Source organism: Arachis stenosperma, chromosome 5 (assembly GCF_014773155.1).
Source record: "Arachis stenosperma cultivar V10309 chromosome 5, arast.V10309.gnm1.PFL2, whole genome shotgun sequence".
Lineage (NCBI taxonomy): Eukaryota > Viridiplantae > Streptophyta > Magnoliopsida > Fabales > Fabaceae > Arachis > Arachis stenosperma.
The window spans coordinates 17,374,930-17,397,363 of record NC_080381.1 but is presented as its reverse complement, the minus strand read 5'-3'; the positions used below and the strand labels follow the sequence as shown (position 1 = coordinate 17,397,363).

At 35.5% G+C, this 22,434-nt stretch overlaps 3 protein-coding genes across 4 annotated transcripts; 2 read left to right on the top strand and 1 right to left on the bottom strand.

The window, feature by feature from the left end:
- The first annotated feature begins 2,541 nt into the window (after positions 1–2,541).
- Positions 2,542–3,886, top strand: LOC130980490 (uncharacterized). The gene is made up of 2 exons (XM_057904161.1): positions 2,542–2,878; positions 2,967–3,886. The coding sequence occupies exons 1-2, from the start codon at positions 2,542–2,544 to the stop codon at positions 3,884–3,886; spliced, it is 1,257 nt and encodes a 418-aa protein (XP_057760144.1).
- Positions 3,887–6,171: 2,285 nt separating this feature from the next.
- Positions 6,172–6,669, bottom strand: LOC130980489 (uncharacterized). Its single transcript, XM_057904160.1, has 2 exons — positions 6,475–6,669; positions 6,172–6,396 (listed from the first exon to the last, which is right to left on the bottom strand). The coding sequence occupies exons 1-2, from the start codon at positions 6,667–6,669 to the stop codon at positions 6,172–6,174; spliced, it is 420 nt and encodes a 139-aa protein (XP_057760143.1).
- A 6,007-nt stretch (positions 6,670–12,676) lies between these two features.
- Positions 12,677–16,142, top strand: LOC130983203 (protein SGT1 homolog B-like). 2 transcript variants are annotated; one of them, XM_057907398.1, is made up of 10 exons: positions 12,677–13,088; positions 13,191–13,260; positions 13,355–13,479; positions 13,760–13,922; positions 14,332–14,428; positions 14,517–14,582; positions 14,964–15,099; positions 15,226–15,308; positions 15,574–15,678; positions 15,799–16,142. In XM_057907398.1, exons 1-10 carry the CDS (start codon positions 12,929–12,931, stop codon positions 15,904–15,906), a joined length of 1,113 nt encoding a protein of 370 aa, XP_057763381.1. In that variant the 5' UTR covers positions 12,677–12,928; the 3' UTR covers positions 15,907–16,142. The 2 variants fall into 2 exon arrangements, with proteins under 2 accessions (XP_057763381.1, XP_057763380.1); XM_057907397.1 differs by having other exon boundaries at positions 12,679–13,088; positions 13,757–13,922.
- Positions 16,143–22,434: the final 6,292 nt, after the last annotated feature.

Below are 22,434 nucleotides of genomic sequence, written 5' to 3'. Positions count from 1 at the left end.
AATGGCCGTTACTTGTATATAAGTTATAACTCAATGCACTACTACTTAAACCAACGTCCATATATATATATTAAGGGATGGAGTGGGTGCTAGTGTCACGTGTACTATAGTTTGCAGTATAACTTCTTCCAATTGATAATCTCGAATTTTTGTACATAACGAAGAATGTTGCTAGCCGAGTAGCCGGTTTTGGTATTTGTGAATATGAGATGGAATGGGACTAAATTGTTCCGTGACATATACTCTTACCTTGATCGACCCTATTACTCTATTCCTAATTTCCTATTGTATTCGGTGATTACTATTCCTATAATCAACATTCAACAAGTCATGGCTCTAATCTTGCTAAACATATCAATGCCCATCACATCACATCATCACATGGATCTCTTACCTTCCTTTTTCTCAGCAAAATTCTGGTGCAGTACGTTGTTCTGCTTGCAAAATCATCGTCATATCCCCATTTGACCATACTCTCATATACTTATATAGTAATTAATTCCCGTAATTTTCGCGATTCATTTGGATGATTTCCTCATATTTTCTTTCTTGTTCAGGTAAAAAACCAAAATCACTAGCATATGTGATCTAAGCATTCCCCAAAAAACTGGCATACATCCAAAAGAGGAAGTAGAGATACTAGTAATCTATTCCATTATATATTATTAAAATCGAATTTCTTAGTTATGAATATCATAATTCTCATAATTGTATAAGAGATGGATTTTTAATAATTATTTAATGACGTATATAAAAAGAAAGAGTAAATGCCCAAAATGGTCCCTCAAATTCAAATCGGTGTTCAATTCAGTCCTTTAATTTTTTAAATGACCAAATAAATCCCTAAAATTCAGAAACGTGCGTCCCCGTTAGTCCCTCCCAAAATTGCCGTCTTAACGTTGCTGATGTGGAACGTTAACTGCCATGTGGGCATTCTATTAAACGACGTCGTTTGAGTTGTGGGTGCCCTAAACCTGTAAAACGACGTCGTTTGAAATAACGTATTCTCCCCCTTTGAATAAACAATTGTTGTTGGTCCCCCCTTCCACTTCAACGTTTCCCACCAAAATTTCAGAAAACCTTTCTCTTCTCCTACGTCCCTTCGTTCTCCCATACTTCCCACTCAACATTTCATCGGCGAGGATCATCCTTAGCATCTGTTCTCTCCGGTCAGTGAAGAAGTCATCGACGAAGCATCACCTTCGTACACTGCCGACGGTGAGAGGTAACAGTTCGACTTGATCATTCTCTTCCATTTTTTTGGTTTTCATTGAGGGTTGTTGATACTTATGTGTGAATGCGTTGTTGTATATGTAAGGGAGTGGTTTAGAATGTTGTGGTTGTTGATGGCGCAAATGTTAGGGTTTAGGGTTTCTAATATGAAACTTGTAACCACATAAATCATAATCTTGTTTAAGTTATAGTCAGTAGGAAGTAACCACATAAATTATAATCTTGTTTAAGTTATATGCATCCTTATTACAAATATAGTTTGATTTCTAGTTCTTTGCAATATGGCTGTTTTGCGACAAAATGAATAATCCTGTCTGTTTTGTGCATTGTGCTGTAAACTTCAGATGCCTGATCGATTGAGACTTGTTTTCCACCATGGTGGAGCGTTTGAGACAGATCCTAGGGGAAATTTTATCTACACTTCTGACTTGTATGATGAATGGGTTGGAGTTGATGAAGACTATCTTGACGTGTTTGCGGTAACAGGTTATTATAAAGAGTTGGGGTATGATAAGGCTGAAGCATGTTGGTATCTGGAGCCTAAACATGTGTTGGAATTTGGTCTTAGGAGATTGAAAGTGGACCAGGACCTTGTTGATATGATCAAGCACTGCCCTGAGAATAACAACGTCATCCACATCTATTTTGAGCACGGAACTTCGATTCCTGAGATAATTGATGTAATGAATTTGTCTGAGGAGGATGGTGCTAAAGGCCAGAAGGTCGGAATGGAAGGCATGGAAGAAGATATAGTAGAAGGTGTTGAATCTGTGAAGAAAACCAGCACAATATTAAGTCAACTTGAAGAACCAGTTACCTTTATCCCAGTTGAACTGAAATCCACTGCACCAAGTCCACTGTCCACTACCCACTGCCCCATCTCCACTGCCCCCCAAGCCACTGCTTCCCAAGCCACTGCCCCCCAAGCCACTGCCCCCCATCCCACTGTGACACAGCCCGTTGCTCCGAAGCCCATTCCCCCCCAACCCACTGCCTCCCAGCCCGGTGTGATACAGCCCGTTGCTCCCCAACCCACTGCCCCCCAGCCCATTGCCCCCCAGCCCACTCCCTCAAAGCCCAGTACACGAAGTTCAACTGCCAATAATTTTAATGGCGACAAATCATGTTCACAGGCGAAGTCCCCTAAATCTCTATCCCAACCAAATCCCATTACATCCAAACCTGTGTCTCAAAAAGTTTGGTCTCAACCCACTCCTTCAACCAAGAATGCACAAATTAAAAAAAAAAAACAGCGCATCAAAGAAACAATCCAAGCCTATTAACTTTAAATTCAACACGTCTACCAAAATGCCTAGAAGGTATATCACAAGATCACAAGGCTGGAGAAAACAAGCAAGCAAGGAGCCAGTTCAGTTGAATGTTGATAGCTCATCTGATTCTTATGAGTCTGCAGAGGACAGTTTATACAAGCCACACATGCCACTTGACTCTCTCGACTCAAGCGGTGACAACAATGATGATGTTAGTCCTAGCAGTGATAGGAGAAAAAGGAAGACTGCTAGTGACAAAGACAAAGGCAAGAAAAAGGTTGTTAATGATGAAGATACTTCTCGTCCCCCATCAATGGATGCATCTGATTATGAAAAGGAGGTAGATGATGATGAGAACGAAGAAAACTTGCAATGTATGTACCGCATATTATAATTAATGTGCATATGTATTGATTTTATTCTGTTTCTGTTGGTGATGTAATGTATAAATTTGTATGGCAGTGTCTTTCTCTGATGATAGCTGGAAGTCTGATGAACTGAAGACTCCACCAGACTCTGAAGATGAAGCAGACCCAGCTGCGAATCCCATCTTCAATGATGCTGCCAAGTTTGGACATGTGAGATTAGAGCTAGGTATGGAGTTTACCACTAGGGATGCCTTTAAGAAAGGGGTTAGAAATTATACATTGCAAGAGGGTAGGGGTGTAAGGTACAAGAAAAATGATACTACTAGATGTAGGGTGGTATGCAAGAATGAAGATTGTCCCTGGATGGTGTTTTGTTCTTATAGCAAACCGAATGGATGTTGGCAGATTAAGACCTTTAATGATGATCATACATGTGAGAGAACTTTCAAGAATAGATGTGCAACTAGGTCTTGGGTAACTGACATACTTGTTAAGAAGATTAGGAAGCTCCCAGCTTTTAGACACAGTGAGGTCTTTAATTACTTTAAAGCAAAAACTGGAATACAACTGTCTAGGACTACAATTACAAGAGCTTTGGGTGATGCAAGGAAAATAGTGAGGGGTGATGAAGCTGCTGAGTATGCTAAACTCAGAGATTATGCGGAGGAGCTGTTGAGGTCTAATCCGGGCTCAAGTGTCAAGTTAGGTGTTAGTCCATTGCCTAACGGAGAAGGTGTCTTCGAAAGGTTTTATGTGTGTTTGCATGGATGCAAGAAAGGTTTTGTGGGTGGCTGCAGACCCTTGATAGGACTTGATGGGGCTTTTTTGAAGACCTATTATGGAGGATGGCTGTTGTGCGCCATGGGTCAGGATGCGAACAATCATGTGTATCCAATTGCATGGGCAATTGTTCATATTGAGAACAAAGACAACTGGAAGTGGTTCTTGGAGCTCTTGCAGGAAGACATTGGAGATCAGACAGAGCATGGTTGGTGCTTCATCTCTGATATGTAGAAGGTAACCTAACCTATATGCTTTAATTAGATGCACGATAAATTATTTGAAGGACCATTTTGGATTAATGAACCAAATTTGAAGGACTATTTTGGAGAATTGCAGAATTTAAGAATTTAAAAATTTCAGTATATGGTAACCTATATACTATTGTTATGGCAATTGCAGAATTTAAGAATCCTTAAGCGCATAAGTTCAAAATAGAAGCTGTTTTTCAATTTATTATTATATATCTGGTAAAAATTAAGAATCTGTTATTTGCTCAGGTTTTTAGGTGACTACTTTGTTATCTTGTAGGGTTTAATTCCAGCATTGCGTGAAGTTATGCCAGGTGCGCATCACCGCTTCTGTGCGTGGCACCTTTGGCAAAACTTTCAGAAACAATGGAAGGACTCACACTTGAAGAGTTTGCTTTGGAAGTGTGTTAGAGCCATGACTGTCCAGGAATTCAACGGACATATGCAGTCTATAAAGAGGGTGAATGAGAAGGCGTGGGCATATTTAGACAAGTTTCCTAGGCAGGCATGGACCAGGGCTCACTACAAGGACTTTCCAAAGGTTGACAATGTCTGCAACAACATGTGTGAGGTGTTCAACGCTGCCACCAAACCATACAGATGTAAGCCCGTCTTGACTTTACTGGAGGAGGTTAGGAGGTATGCCATGACTAGTATGGCAAGGAACAAACTGAAACTCTCTAGCCATATGGGATACTTACCTCCGATTCAACAAAGTAGACTTGCAAAGGAAAGGCATTACAGCAGGTACTATACACCAATGTGGTCTGGAGATGCGGCTGAAGTGATGTTTGAAGTGCATGGTGAACCACATAATGTGGTGGTTGATTTGGGAAACCAAACATGTAGCTGCAGGTCTTGGCAGTTATCGGGTAAGTACTATTTTGTTTGATTGTTTTTATTTTTTTGTGTAATTGCACCGTAGTATACCTATCAAGACACTTAGTTACTCAAATTTTTTATGTGGTAGGGTTACCTTGTCGTCATGCAATAGCTGCGATTTCAGTCATGAATGGTAGACCTGAGAATTATGTCCATGCATGGCTAACAATGGGCTCATACAACAAGACTTATGAGTACCATATCAACCCGGTAAGAGGCCAACAGTTGTGGGAAACATCAGAATACCTCCATTGCTTACCTCCTGTAAGGAGCAAACCCCGTGGCAGGCCATCACATTATGCAAGAAAAAAAGATCAACATGAGGCACCTGTTCGGGGGAGCCAAGAGCGCACAGCAACAAAATTGAAGAGAAAATATGGCAAATTCACATGCGGGACATGTGGGGATGTTGGTCACACAACAAGGAGTTGTAGAATATCAAAGAAACAAAAGGCTGATGAGCTAGCAGCTACTGCAAAGGCTGTTGAAGATGCTGCAGATAAGGGTGACACTGGTTCTAAAGGTAACAAAGGTGAGGTGGTTACTGAAGAATGTGAGGTTGGGGCTGAAGGAGGACAAATTGATACTCAAACAGAAGTTGCTGCTGAAGGGGGTCTAGGAGCTGAACAAGAACCTGCAACTAAGGTATTGTTGTTATTGATATTGTTGCTATTGATAAATCTGGAAACAAACAAATCCATATAATGACTCTTGTATTGTTGTTGTTGATATCATAGGCTGTAAAGACTACAAAGACTGCAAAGAAAGGCCATCTGAGAACTAAATGTGAGAGACGCATAGACAAACTCCCTGTCAAGAGGACAACTTCATCCACTGCTGCTACTGCTGCGGCTGCTCCACATCCAACTGAGATTTCAAGAGAGACTATTCAGGGAGCTAGTGCAGCAACCTCTGAAAAACTTGCCTCCTTCTTGAAATTTGTTCCAAATCCAGGATCCAACCCACCAAGGAAAACTGTCTAACCAGCACAAAGTGTGGTGGCTTTTTGAGTTCATGTTGTTGTAGCTGAATGTTATGCTTAAAGAATTCTGCCTTTTTTTAATGTAACCTATCAAACTTGTATGTATGGCCTTTGAATGTTGTTATGGCCTATGATGCTTTGGGCTGTGATACTATGTTATGCACAATGTGCTTTAGCACAAACAACACTTGTTTCGGTATTAGTTATCTTAAATTAATGAAGTTTTTGGTTTAGTTCATGTAGTGATTTATCTCTTTCTGGTTTAGTTGAACACAATTTTTAGCAGAATAAGTGCAGCATCAAGAGTTGAACTCATGTCAAATTAGTGTTTCATTTCATTTCATTCCATCTTCATCAAGACATTATATACAACTTAAGAAATTTAAAATTTCATAACATTATCATCATTTGTTGAATATAAACCCCAACAAACTAAAGCCTAAACACACACCAAAAGTAACAACAAAAGCCAGCAGCATCATTGTCATCATCTTCACGGTCCTAACATCACTCTCCAAGGTTGTCATCCTCCAACTTAACTCATGCAAAACTTCTAGTGGAATGGGTGCTGCAGAAACTTGATCTTCACACCCATCAGCCCAGCGAAAAAAATTACAGTGAATTCCATACTGCAAAGTAAAAAATGCAGGTGAATCCAAACTCAAACTCAAACCATCTTAACATTTTCTTCACAGCCATAACCTTACCTCATAGTTCGGACAACCATAAAATGGTCTACCAGGATTTTCTGCAGTTGTTGAGTGCTTCATCACCGTTCGAAGCCCGCAATAACAGAAAACACCGTTCTTACCTCCCCTATTTCGCATTCCTTTGTTGCCATAAGGTCTGCCTGCGGCGTTGTTCCTACTTGAGCTACTTTGGCTTTTCTCGCCACCACCCATCATCACTCACACAGACAAGAAATCAATTTGGATTTTACGGCGAAGAAGAGATGTCGAACAGAAGAGAAGGAGAGTCGGAGAAGAGAAGCAGAATCGAAGAAGACAAGAAAATTAGGGTTTTATAATTGCAATGGACTAATTTGGGTAATATTACGCAGTTCCAGATACCAATTTGAAACAAATTCAACCTTGGCACACATCAGCATCCAGCTGGAACGCCCACATGGCAGTTAACGTTCCACATCAGCAACGTTAAGACGGCAATTCTGGGAGGGACTAACGGGGACGCACGTTTCTGAATTTTAGGGATTTATTTGGTCATTTAAAAAATTAAAAGACTGAATTGAACACCGATTTAAATTTGAGGGACCATTTTGGACATTTACTCTAAAAAGAAAAATATTTAATTATATTAATTATGAAAAAAAAATATAAAACTTAAAGAAATTAAATTTTAAATTATATGTTATTATTTAAATTATTATTTTAATATTTTAATTTATTATTTTGATTATTTAACGATTAATTATATTTTTATAATAATAAAATATAATTTATAAGAGTTATTGTCATGTTATGTATATTTTACCTTCACTAATAAAATTTTTTGAATTCATCACTATTTTTGTTTTTTTTTTCTTATCTCTACCATCAATTATACCTGCGACCTACCTATTTTGGCATAAAGTGAAGGGTGAAGTTTTTGTAAATAGTGAATATTTTTTTATAATAAAAAAAATTACCAATAAAAATTTATTACGTACAATGCACATATTTATTCCAAATTTAATAAAAATATTCACTTTTAATCTGACTCTACTTTTTTACTAAAAAAATTATTTATTTGACTCTAGCCTTACAATACGAAAGATTAAAGTCACGATAAAAAAAAGAACATAAGCTCCAATTTTATATCATTTTGCTTTTATATTCACTTATCACTTATGATATCTTATATTCATTATTTATTTTTTTTATTTCAAATATGTGTTTATATTACATTTTTTTTACCAAAAATAGAGAAATTCGAATCCGTGAGTATAGAAAAGAAATAAGTTATAACTCAAATGGCATAGTCTCCCTATACTTACCTAAAAAGTCGTATGTTTGAGTCTCTCTATTTTTTGTTAAAAAAAATACGTGTTTATATTATTATTATTATTATTATTATTATTATGACTATTTTTAAACTGAACCAATCTTAATATTATTGGTGTATAATTAATAGCTATCATTTCTATTATTTGTACAATTTTTTTTATATAACTTTTTTACTTTTCAATCACTAATAATCACATTTATTTATAGGCAAATTTTTTCTTTTGTTTTCTTTTTTATTTTGATTAGAGTAAATTGTATGTATAATTTATACTTTTATTTGTGCATTTATTTAGGCATAAATGCAAGAGACTAGATATACAGAACTATTTGGGTTAATAACATTGTGAGATATAACTATTTTTGTAATTTAGAGTGTAAAATGATGATTGTATTTCTAGTTATATTTTTATAATTAACTTATTAGTGAAGCATCTATTGATCAAGTATATATTCATTCTACAAGAGTTAAGATAAAATATTGTGCATTTATTTTATTTTTAATAATTTTAGTAGATGTTTAAACTAACAAAAAATATAGTCACAAAAAAATAAGAAAAAATATAACATCGTTTCTACTTTCTAGATATAAATACAGCTATTTTAACTTAAGAATAAACAAAATAATTTAAGAAGTTTGATCAGATAATAATATTAGTCATAGTACTTTGATTCAAAAATAAATATGATACTAGAATATAATTAATTCTAGGTAGCTTTTAGCTTTTAACAAAATTAATTCTCCATAATAGTTTTTTTTTTTTGCGATAATAATAAAGAAGGTAATTCAAAGATAAATTTTAACTCACATTAAATTACACTTGTTCAAATTGATTTTAATATAAGAGTAAGAAGGTTTGAAAATTTTATTGATAAATAATGACAAAATATCTACAAATTCAACTACTAAATTATTTAAAAAATATATTTAAAAAGATAAGATTTTAATATAAATATTTTAATTTAATCACAAATAATATATTATTATTAATTAATTAATATACTTTGAAAATAAATAAAATTATTACTCGTTGATATTTTTATTTTCAATTTTAAATTTAATTAACTTTATAAAATCTTTATAACAAAAATATTATTTATGTTTTTATTTAAAAAATAAAAAAATATATTTTATATATATTTGTATGAGAAAAATTTGAGGATCAATAAAATTTATCATTCTTAACTAATTTAATCATCAGTTCAATTACTTTAATTTAATAATTCAACTATATATTTTTAGTCTAAATTTTTGAATATTATTAACTACCTACTAATCAAAACCAACAAATTCTACCAATTTTTTAATATTTTTTTTATATATTATCTCGTACCGAACATATGTGCAAATACCAGTTATGATTATAAGAAATTGATATTTATGTCCTAATAATAATAGCCGTGGACATGCAAGCCATATGCAATTCAGGATTAATGATTCGGACTATAATATATATTAATTATGTTAGGTATATACTAAAATTAATTATTAGTATAAAATATATATTAAAATATAAAATATATATTAAAAATAAATTAAATAATATATGTATTTATACATAAATATATAATAATTAATTTTAGAAAAGTTTAGGGGGCCAGTAATTTTATTGCATTTTAGCCAGCATGTAATCAGCAAAGAAAGGTGAGCCATTGGATGAAATTTCACACCAATCTCACACCATTAAATCATCATTGATGGCTAGTTGATAGCTACCAATCACAAATGTTGCTGGTCCCTAGCATTGCTCATTAATTTTAGTAACTTATCTTTACGTAAAAATAATATTTTTAACCTCCATATACATTCTTGGCTAGAAACTAGAAAGTCGAAGTAATGACATTGACACATGGAACATACTAGAGTTGTGCATCCTAACGTTTCGGTAAATTAGCACCAAGAAATCAGGAATTCAGAATCAATTAACGAAAGCTGAAAAATTGGCCTTCCGAGTCGTCTACGCATCATTATATCCTATCAGCAAAAATAGTTCTGACGATACAATTCTACTGTATGTGAGCCCATAACTGCAAACTAAATACATTCAACTTCAAGTAACTCATCAAATATTCAAATGGAAGCCCACTACGAATACAAGACTATGTAACTTCGATAGATATATATGTAATATAAAAGTCCTTGAAATTTCAAGTGACATTAACATACACATCCATCAGTTACGCACAATACAAACATAAAAAGTAATAAAACCGGAATTTGATCTTAAATCCTTTTTTTATTTTTTATTATATTCCTCCAATGCGACATGTCAAAGACTAATCTGCAGTAATATTGAGTTTCATTTAAAGGTTTATTACTAGTCAATAGATTATTGCATGCACAAAGTAGGATTCAAACCCCAACACGAGCTATAATCACTAGACCAACCCAATTTAGCCTTAAATCTTTACATACACTTCCAAAAGACTTTTTTATCTGTCGAGTTAACTAACACGTTTACTGAAAAATTATAATTATTTGCGGCTGATTATCTCATTAAACTGAATCTAATTTCGTAAGGTCTTTGTATTTTCTTAATTTTACTTTAAGAGTCACATAGCCTGCTCCAATTTCATGCTTCAGAACAAACTTTGAATGTCTGAAGGCCCAGTTATGTGTCCCAAACCCAAGTTTATAAATTAGAAACAAAGTCTGACGACTATGCTAAGGAGCAACACACGTAAGAAAGAATCCAAACACATCTTATACACATTATGATACAAAATTCATTGTCAATCATATAACAAATGATTAGAGGAAGGCCTGCATTATAAAACTTACCAGATCAGAGAAATGATGCTCCCCCTTCTCACTTGAAATTCTTGTTCTCCGCGCTTCCCTCTTTAATTTCTGTTGTATCGGTCTCTCTCCGTTATGTTTGACTTTGTTGCGCTTGCAGGAGAACTGGAGGAGAGTATTATAGTAAGAAGCAGAAAGAGGAGCATTATTATTATTATACCATTAAGTTCTGATGCATGATGCATGATGCATATATAATAGGGTGGCTGCACTACTTGTAGTGAATAATTAACTTCATACGGTGCCTGCCTCTTTTTTTTTGTAATGCGTATCATAATCAAATCTATGTATGGATCACAGTTATCGTATTGAATTTTGCCCAAAGGTGAACGTGATCCTGTTACCTGTACTCCAATCTGTTGGGAGACTCTCTTTAATTGTTTCCGCCTCTATTTTTTTTTCATTATTTTATTGTTCAGTTATCATCATTTCTACTTTTTCATTATTTTGTTTAGCCTACTCCACATTGAAGTAACATTTTTCACACAAATGTTCAAATATGTCCACTGTTATGTTTTACCTTTATCTACTTATTTGTAGTAAATTTATATAGTGAGACGGTGTTTTCTGAATTTGGTGACATCACACTTGATACATATACCGAGAGGAAACTACTTTAATAAAGATACTAAAAATGTCTTTTTTTTTTTAATGTTTATATGTGTCAAGTTATTATTGGATATTTTTATTAAATCGATTAATAATTTATTTTTTAATAAATCAGAATAAAATTGGTTTATTATAGCAATAATAATAAATCCAATTGTCTGCATTATAATTATTAAATCCAATTTGATTCGATCAAATTATATCATTTAAATCGAATATCTTTAAATTTTTTAATAAAAAGACAAATATATTTCTGACTTTTTGTTTTGCAGATATTTAAATTCCTAAAAATTTAAGAATACAATTAGATTCCTAAAAAAATTAGGTTTATTGTTATTGTTATAAAAAAAATTAATTTTATTTTAATTTGTTAAAAAATTTAAAAATAATCGGTTTATTAATACGTCTAATAATAATGTGTTTTTACAAAAAGACATTTTATGCGACTTTATAGAAGCATTCTCCGTATTGATATATATGTGTTTAACTCCAATGTTATAATACCATAAACATATAGATATCATGCACAGGCTTTTTTTAGCCAAATTAACTAGGAACATACATATAACAATAAATTGGTGGTATTTGATATTTTAGTTTAATTTGATTCTTCCAACTTGGTTGACCTGATGAGTGATGGACTGATGACCATGTTCAAGGTAACGAGTTGGTCCCGCCCGAACATCTCAATGAATGGTCAGGCCAAGTGGGAGGGATGTGATGTTTTAAAAAAGCGGAAGTATAAGGAGTTAGTATGATGTGTATAATAGAAGTTTAAAGTTCGATTTTATTATTTTTGGTATTCGGATAGTTATTTTGGATAATATAAGTGTATTGTATTTAAAAAATTAGTAATATTTTATTTAAATATTTATTTTTTAACTCATATTGGACCAAATAAATAATCTATTATACACATTATACAAATAATCCATTAGTTCTCTAGTAAAATTCTTTAAAAAAAACCTTCAATTTTATCTTATATTTTTAATATATTTGTAAAAGAAAATTTAAAAAAAATCTTATGGTACATAATTATTTATCCTGTATAAAAAATAGATAATGTTAGGGAAACAAAAAAATAGTCAGAACTTACTTTATTTAACATTTATTAATTGTCGCAATAATTAATAAATGTCGAATAAGGTAAGTTATGATGATTTTTGGCTGATTTTTTTTTCGTTACCAAATATTTCTGATAAAAAATTATGATCACTCAATATAATCTATTAAGAGCTTATTGTTTCATCCAATTTAAAATATTTTATCATAATTTTAAAAATATTATTTTCCTCGCTTTCAAACTATCAAAGGTAACCAAAAAAGTATTAAATTTTATTTTGATTAGATAAAAAATAAAGATAAAGATAATTTATTTATTTATATTTGTAGAGAAAGGTATATTTTTGGATTTAAATGACATAATTTCTACGTATTTATTTAAGAGGCGGTGGGTTAGAGTGTTTTTAATTTATCTTTGGTTATAACCAAAAAAAGGTGTATTTTTGGTAGCGGAACCGTGAACTCCAGACCGGTGAGGGTTAGAGAAGGGGGAGGAGGGTGGAAGCGGGTTGAGTGAGTGAGGAGGCCGAGGCTGCAAGACAAGAATAATAATATTTAATAATAAATAAATAAATCACAAGAATAAGAGCGAAGAGAAGCCTCTAGAAACCAGAAAGACACAAACGGGCGAGATTCAAGTCTCAAGTCTCTCGCCTCAAGTGTGTAGTTTACTAGTTTGCAGTCTCAAGAATGGCGAAGGAACTTGAGAACAAAGCCAAAGAGGCATTCTTGGATGACGATTTTGCCCTCGCCGCCGATTGCTACTCAGAAGCCATCAACTTGGATCCCAGCAACCCTCTTCTTTATGCCGACAGAGCCCAAGCCCATATCAAGCTCCAAAACTTCACAGGTCTCTCTCTCTCTCTCTCTTCCTCTCTCTTCCTCTACGAATTCCTGTTTTGTGTTTACGGTTTACCCTACTAACTAACAATCATGGCGTTTCAATGAACAGAAGCCGTTTCTGATGCGAACAAAGCCATTCAATTGAGTCCTTCGCTGGCTAAGGCCTACCTTCGTAAGGGGTACGCCGTCCTCTTCTTCCCAAACCCTTTATTTATTTTTCTTTCCAATCATTCGAACATCAAATTGGTTGCTAATTTTCAACGATTGATGCAGAACTGCGTGCATTAAGCTGGAAGAGTATCAAACTGCAAAGGTAGCACTCCAAACCGGTGCCTCTTTTGCTCCCGACGATTCCAGATTCACCAAGCTCATTCAAGATTGTGATCGCTACATTGCAGGTTACCTACCTCTTTTGCAACGCATTGATATCTGCTTTTACCGATATTTGCTTTTTGCTTCTTTCTTACTTTGCTGTTTGTTGTTCATTGTTTGGATTTGCCATGTTATTGTAGCTCCCTATTTGCCCTTACTGGTCTGCAACCACAGTTTCTGTTGCTTGTGATTTCTTGTTCGTTTCTTGTTTGCAAATCATTTGTAGTAGCATTTGTGGTTGTCTTCTTTCTGTATTTTAGCTTGATATTTATACGATTTGTGCGGCCTCTCTTTCTCTGGCAGAAGAATCGAATGATCTTGCTAGCACCTTATTGCCCCGCGTCCCCACAACTCCTGCCGGTAATGGTTCGCATTCGACTGATAGAAGTATAGATTCTACTAAAGAAGCTGAAAGAGACAGTTCGGTACCCCAAATCAATGAAGTTGCAACAACCAGGCCAAAATTCAGGTTCTAACTGCTTTTTTTCTTTTGCCAATTCTGTTATCTCGTAATTTGTTACATTTTGTAGGGAAAAAGTGACTGCAACTTTTGATCTGCTATTAATTCTGTGAGTTGACTTGTTTTTGTCATCTCATTTTATCTTGCTTCTCATTTAATTTTACCCCTGGACTCCCTGAGATGGATGATTAAGGGACTGAGAAAATTCAATATGATAATGGATGATCTTATAGTCACAATATCACGAGTTTTTTGGGTATTTATTGCACCCTGTGACAATGTGAAAATTTTCATATTTAGTTTGTGTTGGTTTAGTTATGTCTATCCTTCCTGAGGTATATCTAGGTAGACCCGTTGCCATGCATGTTGGTATTGCTGCCTCAAGTATTTGGTAACCTTTTGATTGATGGTTGAACAGACATGAATACTACCAGAGGCCAGAAGAAGTGGTTGTGACGATATTTGCTAAAGGCATACCAGCAGACGACGTAATTGTTGACTTTGGTGAACAGATTGTATGTTCATGAAGAATTCCTTCTTTCCCTTTCATTGTTGCTTGTTTGATTAATTTATGCACTAACTTGATATAGTTTAACATTGCAGATGAGTGTTACTATTGCTGTTCCCGGACAAGAACCCTATCGTTATCAACAACGATTGTTCGGAAAGGTAACTTACTGTTAGCTGGAATTTACTTCACTGTGCTTGGAAATGTATCCATGTTCTTAATTATCACATTAAAATACACACAATTTTCCAGCAATACTGTAACAAGAAGATCCTATTTTATTTACCTTGTGGTTGTATACTTGTATGCTTGCTTGATTAATTATCATGTAGTCACTGGATATGTTGTGTAGGAACCAAGGGAATGTATACCCCCATCCTCTCAATTTTTTTGGGGGTTCTTGATTTGAAATACTGAAATGCGTTTACTTATTTCATTCATAATTTATTACTTTGAGTTCTGACAGATAACAATCTCAGAATCATTTGATGATCTTTGTGTAATTTAGTCCTTTTTTTTTTATATATATATGAACAAAACAGATAGTACCCGATAAGTGCAGAGTCCTGGTGTTGTCAACTAAAGTTGAAATCCGCCTTGCAAAAGCTGAAGCTCTTAATTGGACATCTCTGGAATATAGCAAGCATGTGCTTCCTCAGAAAATAAATGCGTTGACAAGTAAGCCAAACTAATTAATGTAGTTTATACTTGTGTGACATTCATATTATTGTTCTTATGAGATGAGCTTTTTAAATGCTTTGACTTTCCTGGTGGTGACCTGACTTCCAATGTGTATTTCTGCAGATCAACCTGAAAGGCCATCATACCCATCATCAAAGCCAAGGACAAAAGATTGGGATAAGTTGGAAGCTCTGATGAAAAAAGAGGTTTCCCAGCTATACATGTTTTGGAATAATCTTTCTCAAATAATCTATATCCATCTTCTTTGATAAACTCTTAATGTTTATCCTCTGGTTTCAAGTTTTACAATATCACCATCATGTTATGCAAGCTCTGTTTCTGTGCATCCTATTAAACATTGATATTTGGATATTTAAAAAACAGAATGGAGAAGATTCAGTACATCATAGATGTCTATTTGGTGGGACATATCACTCAAATTAATTATTGACAATAATGGTTGTCTTTCAGGAGAAAGAAGAGAAGCTAGACGGTGATGCTGCTTTGAACAAGTTGTTCCGAGATATTTACCAAAATGCAGATGAGGACATGAGAAGAGCTATGAGCAAGTCATTTGTGAGAATCCATTCTATGCTAACTTCACAATTAATCAGCATTATTTTTATCAATTGCGCTTAATTTCTTTGTTTCAAACACATTGATCCCTGTCCTCCTTGGACAATGTTATTTTTGCAGTTGGAGTCAAATGGAACAGTGCTGTCCACTGACTGGAAAGAAGTAGGATCAAAGAAGGTGGAGAGCAGTCCCCCTGAAGGCCTGGAGTTGAAGAAATGGGAATATTGATTTGCTAAGATAATTCCAAAAAATGAATAGGAATTGTGTGATCCTTTTTGTTATTTTGATACTTGCTGTTTGTCTGTGTTATATTACATTGCCTGGTAAATGACCGAACTTGTATTTGTTGATAAAGTTAAGTAATTGTGAAGTTATTGCTATTCCCTAATGGCAGTGATTTATTGTTGCTAAATGTAGACGAGTAAATTTAGTATCATAATTGAGAAAAGTTTAAGGCTTGTCAATTTTAATTTATATTGGCTAGCGTTCTTAGGCGTGGTTGTAAAGCTTTTACTTTTGGAAAGTAGTTTGTGACAGTGTTTTAAAAGTTATGTCACTTGCGTTTGGTAAAATTACATTAAAAATAGTTTTTAATAAGTATAAGCATTACAATTGTATTTGGTAAAACAGTTTTTAAAAATTAAAAAAATTATAATAAATATATTTATAATGAAGAATAATTTTTTTTTTAATTTTAGAAACTAATAATTTAAATATTTATTTGATTTACTCTCTATATGGATATAAATAGAGTTATCATTAGTCAATAATAAAATTTATATGTAATTCAATGTTAGTACTGATACTTTTATTACCCATTTATATATATTGATTCACTCTTACAAATCACAGAAAATGGGACACATCTTAAGTCAAATTATATATCTATATTTATATATGTATATATATGTTATTATAATTTTGACTAATGTTCATGAAGTTGGTGTACGAAAATTTTATGATTAGTTTTCATAAATCAGATCTCTTTCTTCACGTTTTAAAGAACGAGAAAAGCAAACATCTACTAAAAAATACAAAAACAACGAACAAAAACAACGAACAAAAAATAATATAAATAGATAGAAGTTCATACCTAATACGTAGGGATGGAAACAGGCCAGGCTTTGCTCTTAACAGGCCTGGCCTGTCATACAGTTGATTGGCCTGAGCCTAGCCTGCAGCCTGTTATAGGCTCTTTATAAAGTACTAGGCCTGGCCTGTTATTCAGTTTGGCCTGGCCTGAAACCTGTTAAAAGGCCTGATAACTTTTTTTTTTTACAAAAATAAAAATATTATTTAAAAAAATATTTTTTAATAAAAATAGTTATATGTAATATGTCATATATTTAATATTTATAAAAAAATTTAAACTTTTAACATATTTAAAATATACAAAATATTTATAATAAAATATAATAAATTTAAAATATCTCATAATTTTATTAATAATAAATAATTATTTATATATTTAATTATATTTTAACAAGCCCAGGCAGGCCTGACAGGCCTATAAGACTAATTAGTAAGCTTGGGTCTGGCCTATTAATGTATTAAAACTTTTAAAAGAGTTTGGGCCTGTACCTATTTTATAACAGGCCAGACCAGGTCAAACATAGGCCAGGCTGCAGGCCCTGGCAGGCCGCTTGGCCTTTTTTCACCCCTAATTTGGGTTGAAATTGTGAAGATATGGTTGAAAAATAAAAAATATATGAAGATTGTGTTAGAATTTGTGAATGTTAGGTTGAGAAATTAGAAATATATGAGTATTTCAATGGTAATATAATGGCGAAAAATATGTGTGGAAAAATAAATAAAATCTGGTGTTAATAATTAACAATGATAATTTTAAATATAAATTATATTAGATTTTTTTTAATTTTGATAAGTACAAGCCAATTTTAAAAAGCTCTCTTAGGTACTTTTAAAAGCACCCATAACTTTTAAAAGTTGTAAGTACAAAATGAGGTACTTATACTTTTAAAAAACATAAGTATCTCTTCAAAAAAACTTTACCAAACCCAGTCTTACTTCTTAGTCAGCCGTCATTATTTTTGGTATAGTAGGTAAATACTATAGGAAAATTATCCCGTGTTCCATTTACGAAACTGGAACTTTGATGTTCCATTGTACAATCAGTTTGTCTAGAGTTGTTTTGTCATGTAGTAAAGTATGAATTGACGATATTATCCCAATATTAAGAAGGAATTTGTCCTAAATGACCCGCTAAAAAAGATGAATGATAATTGCTAGCTGTTGACTTAAAAAAGGTGAAAAAATTTTTTTTGACTAACTATTTGACCTCAAATAATCTGAGAATTAGTCTGACAATTAAGTATTTTTTCTAAAATATTCTTTTATATATTTTGTTTTGGGTTGTCAATACTCTTTTATATTTAAAGATATTTAATTATATTACTGTTACGTTGAGTAACCGGAGATTAATGGGTTGGACAAGTTTAGTTGGCCCAATCGTCTGAACGATGAAACGTCCAAGTGAGTTCGCGATCCAAAGCCCCCGTCCGACTTGTGTAAGGAAGAATGGGGGGTGGTACCTGCAAGGACACTCCGATGCCTAAGTCAGCAAGGGTGCAAACAGGCTTAGAGAGTATTGGGACTTAGAGATACCTGAGGGGTATCAGGGTATTTATAGTGGTGAACCAATAACTACCGCTGAAGTAGTTCCATCTTTTAAGGTGGATAACCGTCCCTTTATCTTAGGGAGGTTGAGATATGGCTCCTGGAAGTGGGTAGAGAGATTTTAGGGGCAGTTACTCATTTGAATGAGTGGTTATCTGCAGCTAATCTTCATCCCCGACTTCTTTAGGGTTAGTCGTGATAGGAACCGACTTCATAGGGAGGAGGTCGGTACAAGGCGAAGCTCAACCTTTTTGGGTTGGGCCTTTTGTTGGGACCTGGGCCTTATCGTTGGGCCAGGGTATGAACAGTGCCCCTACTCGAGCCCAATTTCCTTTAAGATTTGGGTTCGAGTATTCTACTCGGGGTCGTAACCGACTTGTGAGGGAACCGACGTGATTTGTTTGCAACTGACGTAAATTTTTGTGACTTTTGATTTTCACAGTTACATCTAATCAAACGTCGCGTCCGTTAGGGGTGTGCGTAGGTATTAATTACCTTGGTAACGGTGCATTCATTAATGACCGCTTCCATTTTTACCATTATGCCCCTAACGTGCTTATAAATGCTTCCCTCTTCCTTTGTTGTTTCGTTTCTTCGATTTTTCAAAATTTTTTCCCTTTCATCTGTTCGTGGGATATTTTCGTTGAAGGCTTTCATCTTCCTCTACTCCTTTTCAGGCAAAGGTTGGTTCTTTCTTCCCTTTTATTAAGTGCTTCTGCATGCCTTTTATTTTCTTTAGAGAGGGAGAAGGTGACGTCATAGGTTGTTAGATTTCATGCCCCTTAGAAACTCTCGTTTTTGATTCTTTTTTTTTCTTTTCCCTTTGTAGGTTTTCATCGTACCCTAGGGAAAAAATATCTTCTGTAGAAGTTCTTGCTCAGTGGGTTGATGTTATGGTCTTGGGGGAGGAACCCTTGGTCGATGCCGAGTTCATCACCAACCTTCACACTCATCACCATATTTGTACTTCTGAGGAGGATGAGCCGAAGTATGAATTGGTGGTCCCGGGTCTGGAAGACCGGGTTTGTTTTGGGAGGGATACTGAGGAGGCCCCTCATTTTTTCTACATGTATGAAAGCATGATTACCCGTTTGGGTGTTTTTCTTCTATTTTCTGATTTTGAAATAGCTGTTTTGCGTCACTACCGAGTTGTTCCTACCCAACTTCACCCCAATTCTTGGGGTTTTCTGAAAATTTACCAGTTTATCAGCCACGCCTTAGATTTTCCGACCTCTTTGAGGATTTTCTTCTATCTTTTCCATATGACCAAGCCCTTCAGTGGGCTAAATAACAAGCAGCAATGGGTGTCTTTCCGAGCCATACAAGGTCGGAGAGTTTTCACCCTTTTTGATGAATCCTTCCATGACTTTAAAAATTATTTTTTCAAAGTTCAAGGTGTAGAGGGTCACCACCCCTTTTTCCTGGATGAAAATTCTGTTCCTCGCTTTCCTCTGTATTGGTTGGAGGCCTCCCCCTGCGAGAAATATGGTTTGGATGACTTGGATGAGGTGGAGGCAGCCATTGTGGGGTTCCTCCGAGAAGTGTGGGGGAGGGCCCCATATCTGGATACCAAAAAATTTCTCCAGGGGTCGCCGGCCTTTGTCCAGGCACAATTAGGTAGCCCTTGTCTTTTATACTTTGTTTCCGACTTGTATCTTGTTTTTTCGACTTGTCTGAATTTTTTGACTAATAATTGCTTTTACAGAGATGGCGAAGAAGAATTCTAGTGAATCTTACCAGAGAGTCCAGGAGGCCAGGGCAAGATCTCGCGCCAGGGCCGGCGGTGCCAGGGTAACTAGCTCCTCTCTTCCTCCTCCTCCTTCTCAAACTTTGGGGACCCCTTCTCGGCCTATTGTTATTTCCTCCTCGGCTTCTTCTCAGCCGCCCCCTCCCCCCCCGACCTTCTCCTGAGCCAAAGAAGAAGAAGCGTAAGACTTTAGAGTCTTCCTCTTCTTTTGAAGGTAAGGCTAAGGTGGATGCTCCTGCATTTGTCCGGAAACACATCTATCCCCATACCCGTATAGGTATGGATGATGTTTCTGTCCGGAACCACCTCACTATTCTGGCTCAGGAGAGTGTCAGGGCGGCGGCGGTGTGCACCAAGTTTCTTGATGTTTTTGAGAAGACTCCTCTTAGCTCTCTGGGTTCAACTTCGAGGGTTGAAGAGTTGGAGGAAAGGCTTCTCATATATCAGAAACATGAGAAGGAGTTGAAGGAGGAGGTTGCTAAATTGAGGGAGGAGAGGGATGATCTTCGGGAGAAGGGGAGCAAGTTACAAGCCCAATGCAATATGGAGGAGGGCTTGAGGAAGAAGGCGCAGGAGAGTTATTCAAGCTTGTTCAAGGATCTCGTGGAGGTGAGGAAGGACTTGTTGAATTCTCGGACTGCTTACGCCGAGTTGGAGGACTCTATTGCTGAGGGAGCCGAGGAGGCTTGGAGGATTTTTAAGGAGCATGTCGGCGTCCTTGCTCCCGATTTGGATCTCTCTCCTTTGGACCCTGACAAAATTGTTATTAATGGGGCCATTGTGTCTCCTCCCCGACTTGTATCTGAGTCTGAGTTGAAGACTCGGGGTCAGAGAATCATAGAGTCTCCTCCCCGTCCAGACAATGCTCCGAGTTCTTCCGAGACTCCCGAGACTTCTCTTCCAACTCCTGTAGGTACCTCTCTCCCTGGTCCTGATGGCGCTCTGACTCCTCTTCCTGATTCTGGTGGTGATCCTACTACTCCCGGTGGTGATAGTTAAAAAATTTGTTGGCTATATGGGGGCCCGGCCTGTGGGTCCCCCCTTTTTTAAACTCTTTATTGTTGTTTGTGGTGGTGGTGACTTGACTTTTTCTCTGGCTTTTTAAGGCCGTAAACAAAATATTTATAAATACCCTTTTTTGGATAAGGGTTTTATGTTTAACAAAGAAATACCCTTTTTTGGATAAGGGTTTAAGTTACCTTTTGTGTGCATGCTTTTCTATTTTTGTTTGATACTTTAGAAAATTTCTCCGACCTTTTGAAAAACCTTTTCTTTGGCTTGTCTGTCTTTATGAGCTTGACAGTCTTTTGGCCTTAGATTTTTTCGATCTCTCTTTTCCACTATTCCTTTATACTCAACTTTGTGGTTTATTGAGCTTTTATGTCTTAGGTTATTTTTGCGATGCGTTTTTCTTCTACTCGGTTTTTCATTTCGATTTACGGGTCGAAGTGTTTCCGAGCTTTTCTACTCGGGTTTTCATTTCGACTTATGAGTCAGAGTGTTTCCGAGTTTCTTACGATCAACTTATATAACCTCTTTACACCGACTTGTACCTCGTCGTTTTATCTTGACGACCATCTAGGTCGGTTCATGGGATTTTCACGTTTTGTCGAGCTTAAGTCGGCGCGTTTCGTAGAAAAGAAAATAAACGAGAAGGAATTTTTATGAGAGATATTTAAAAAAGATCTTTATTTATTTGGAAAGGTACTTTCTACTGCTACTAAGGGCTTTTAACAACTTATTCCCCTTAGGCTCTACTATGATGCCTCGTTAAAAACCCTTTCTTCAGAAAAAACCCTTTGTTTTTTTGGGAAAAAATCATGAAGTAGGGAAAAGAGTGCATCAGGGAGTAGAGTTCGCTTTTAACTATAGTACCTTTTCATGTTGCAAGCATGCCACGACCTTGGTAACTCGGTGCCGTTTAGGTCGGTCACCTTATAATAACCTTTTCCTAAGACCTCACTAATTTTGTATGGTCCCTTCCAATTAGCAGCGAGTTTTCCTTCCCCCGATTTGTTGACTCCAATGTCGTTTCTGATCAATACCAAGTCGTTTGGGGTGAAGCTTCTTCGAATGACTTTTTTGTTGTACCTGGTAGTCATCCTTTGTTTCAACGCTGCTTCTCTTATCTGGGCTTGCTCTCTGACTTCGGGAAGCAGTTCGAGCTCCTCTTTGTGCCCCTGTATGTTTTCGATCTCATCATGGAGAATCACCCTTGGACTTTGTTCGCTGATTTCTACTGGTATCATGGTTTCTACGCCGTAGACGAGTCGGAAGGGCGTTTCTCCAGTGGCAGATTGTGGCGTCATCCGGTAGGCCCATAACACTTGTGGGAGCTCCTCAGCCCAGGCTCCTTTTGTATTTTGTAGTCT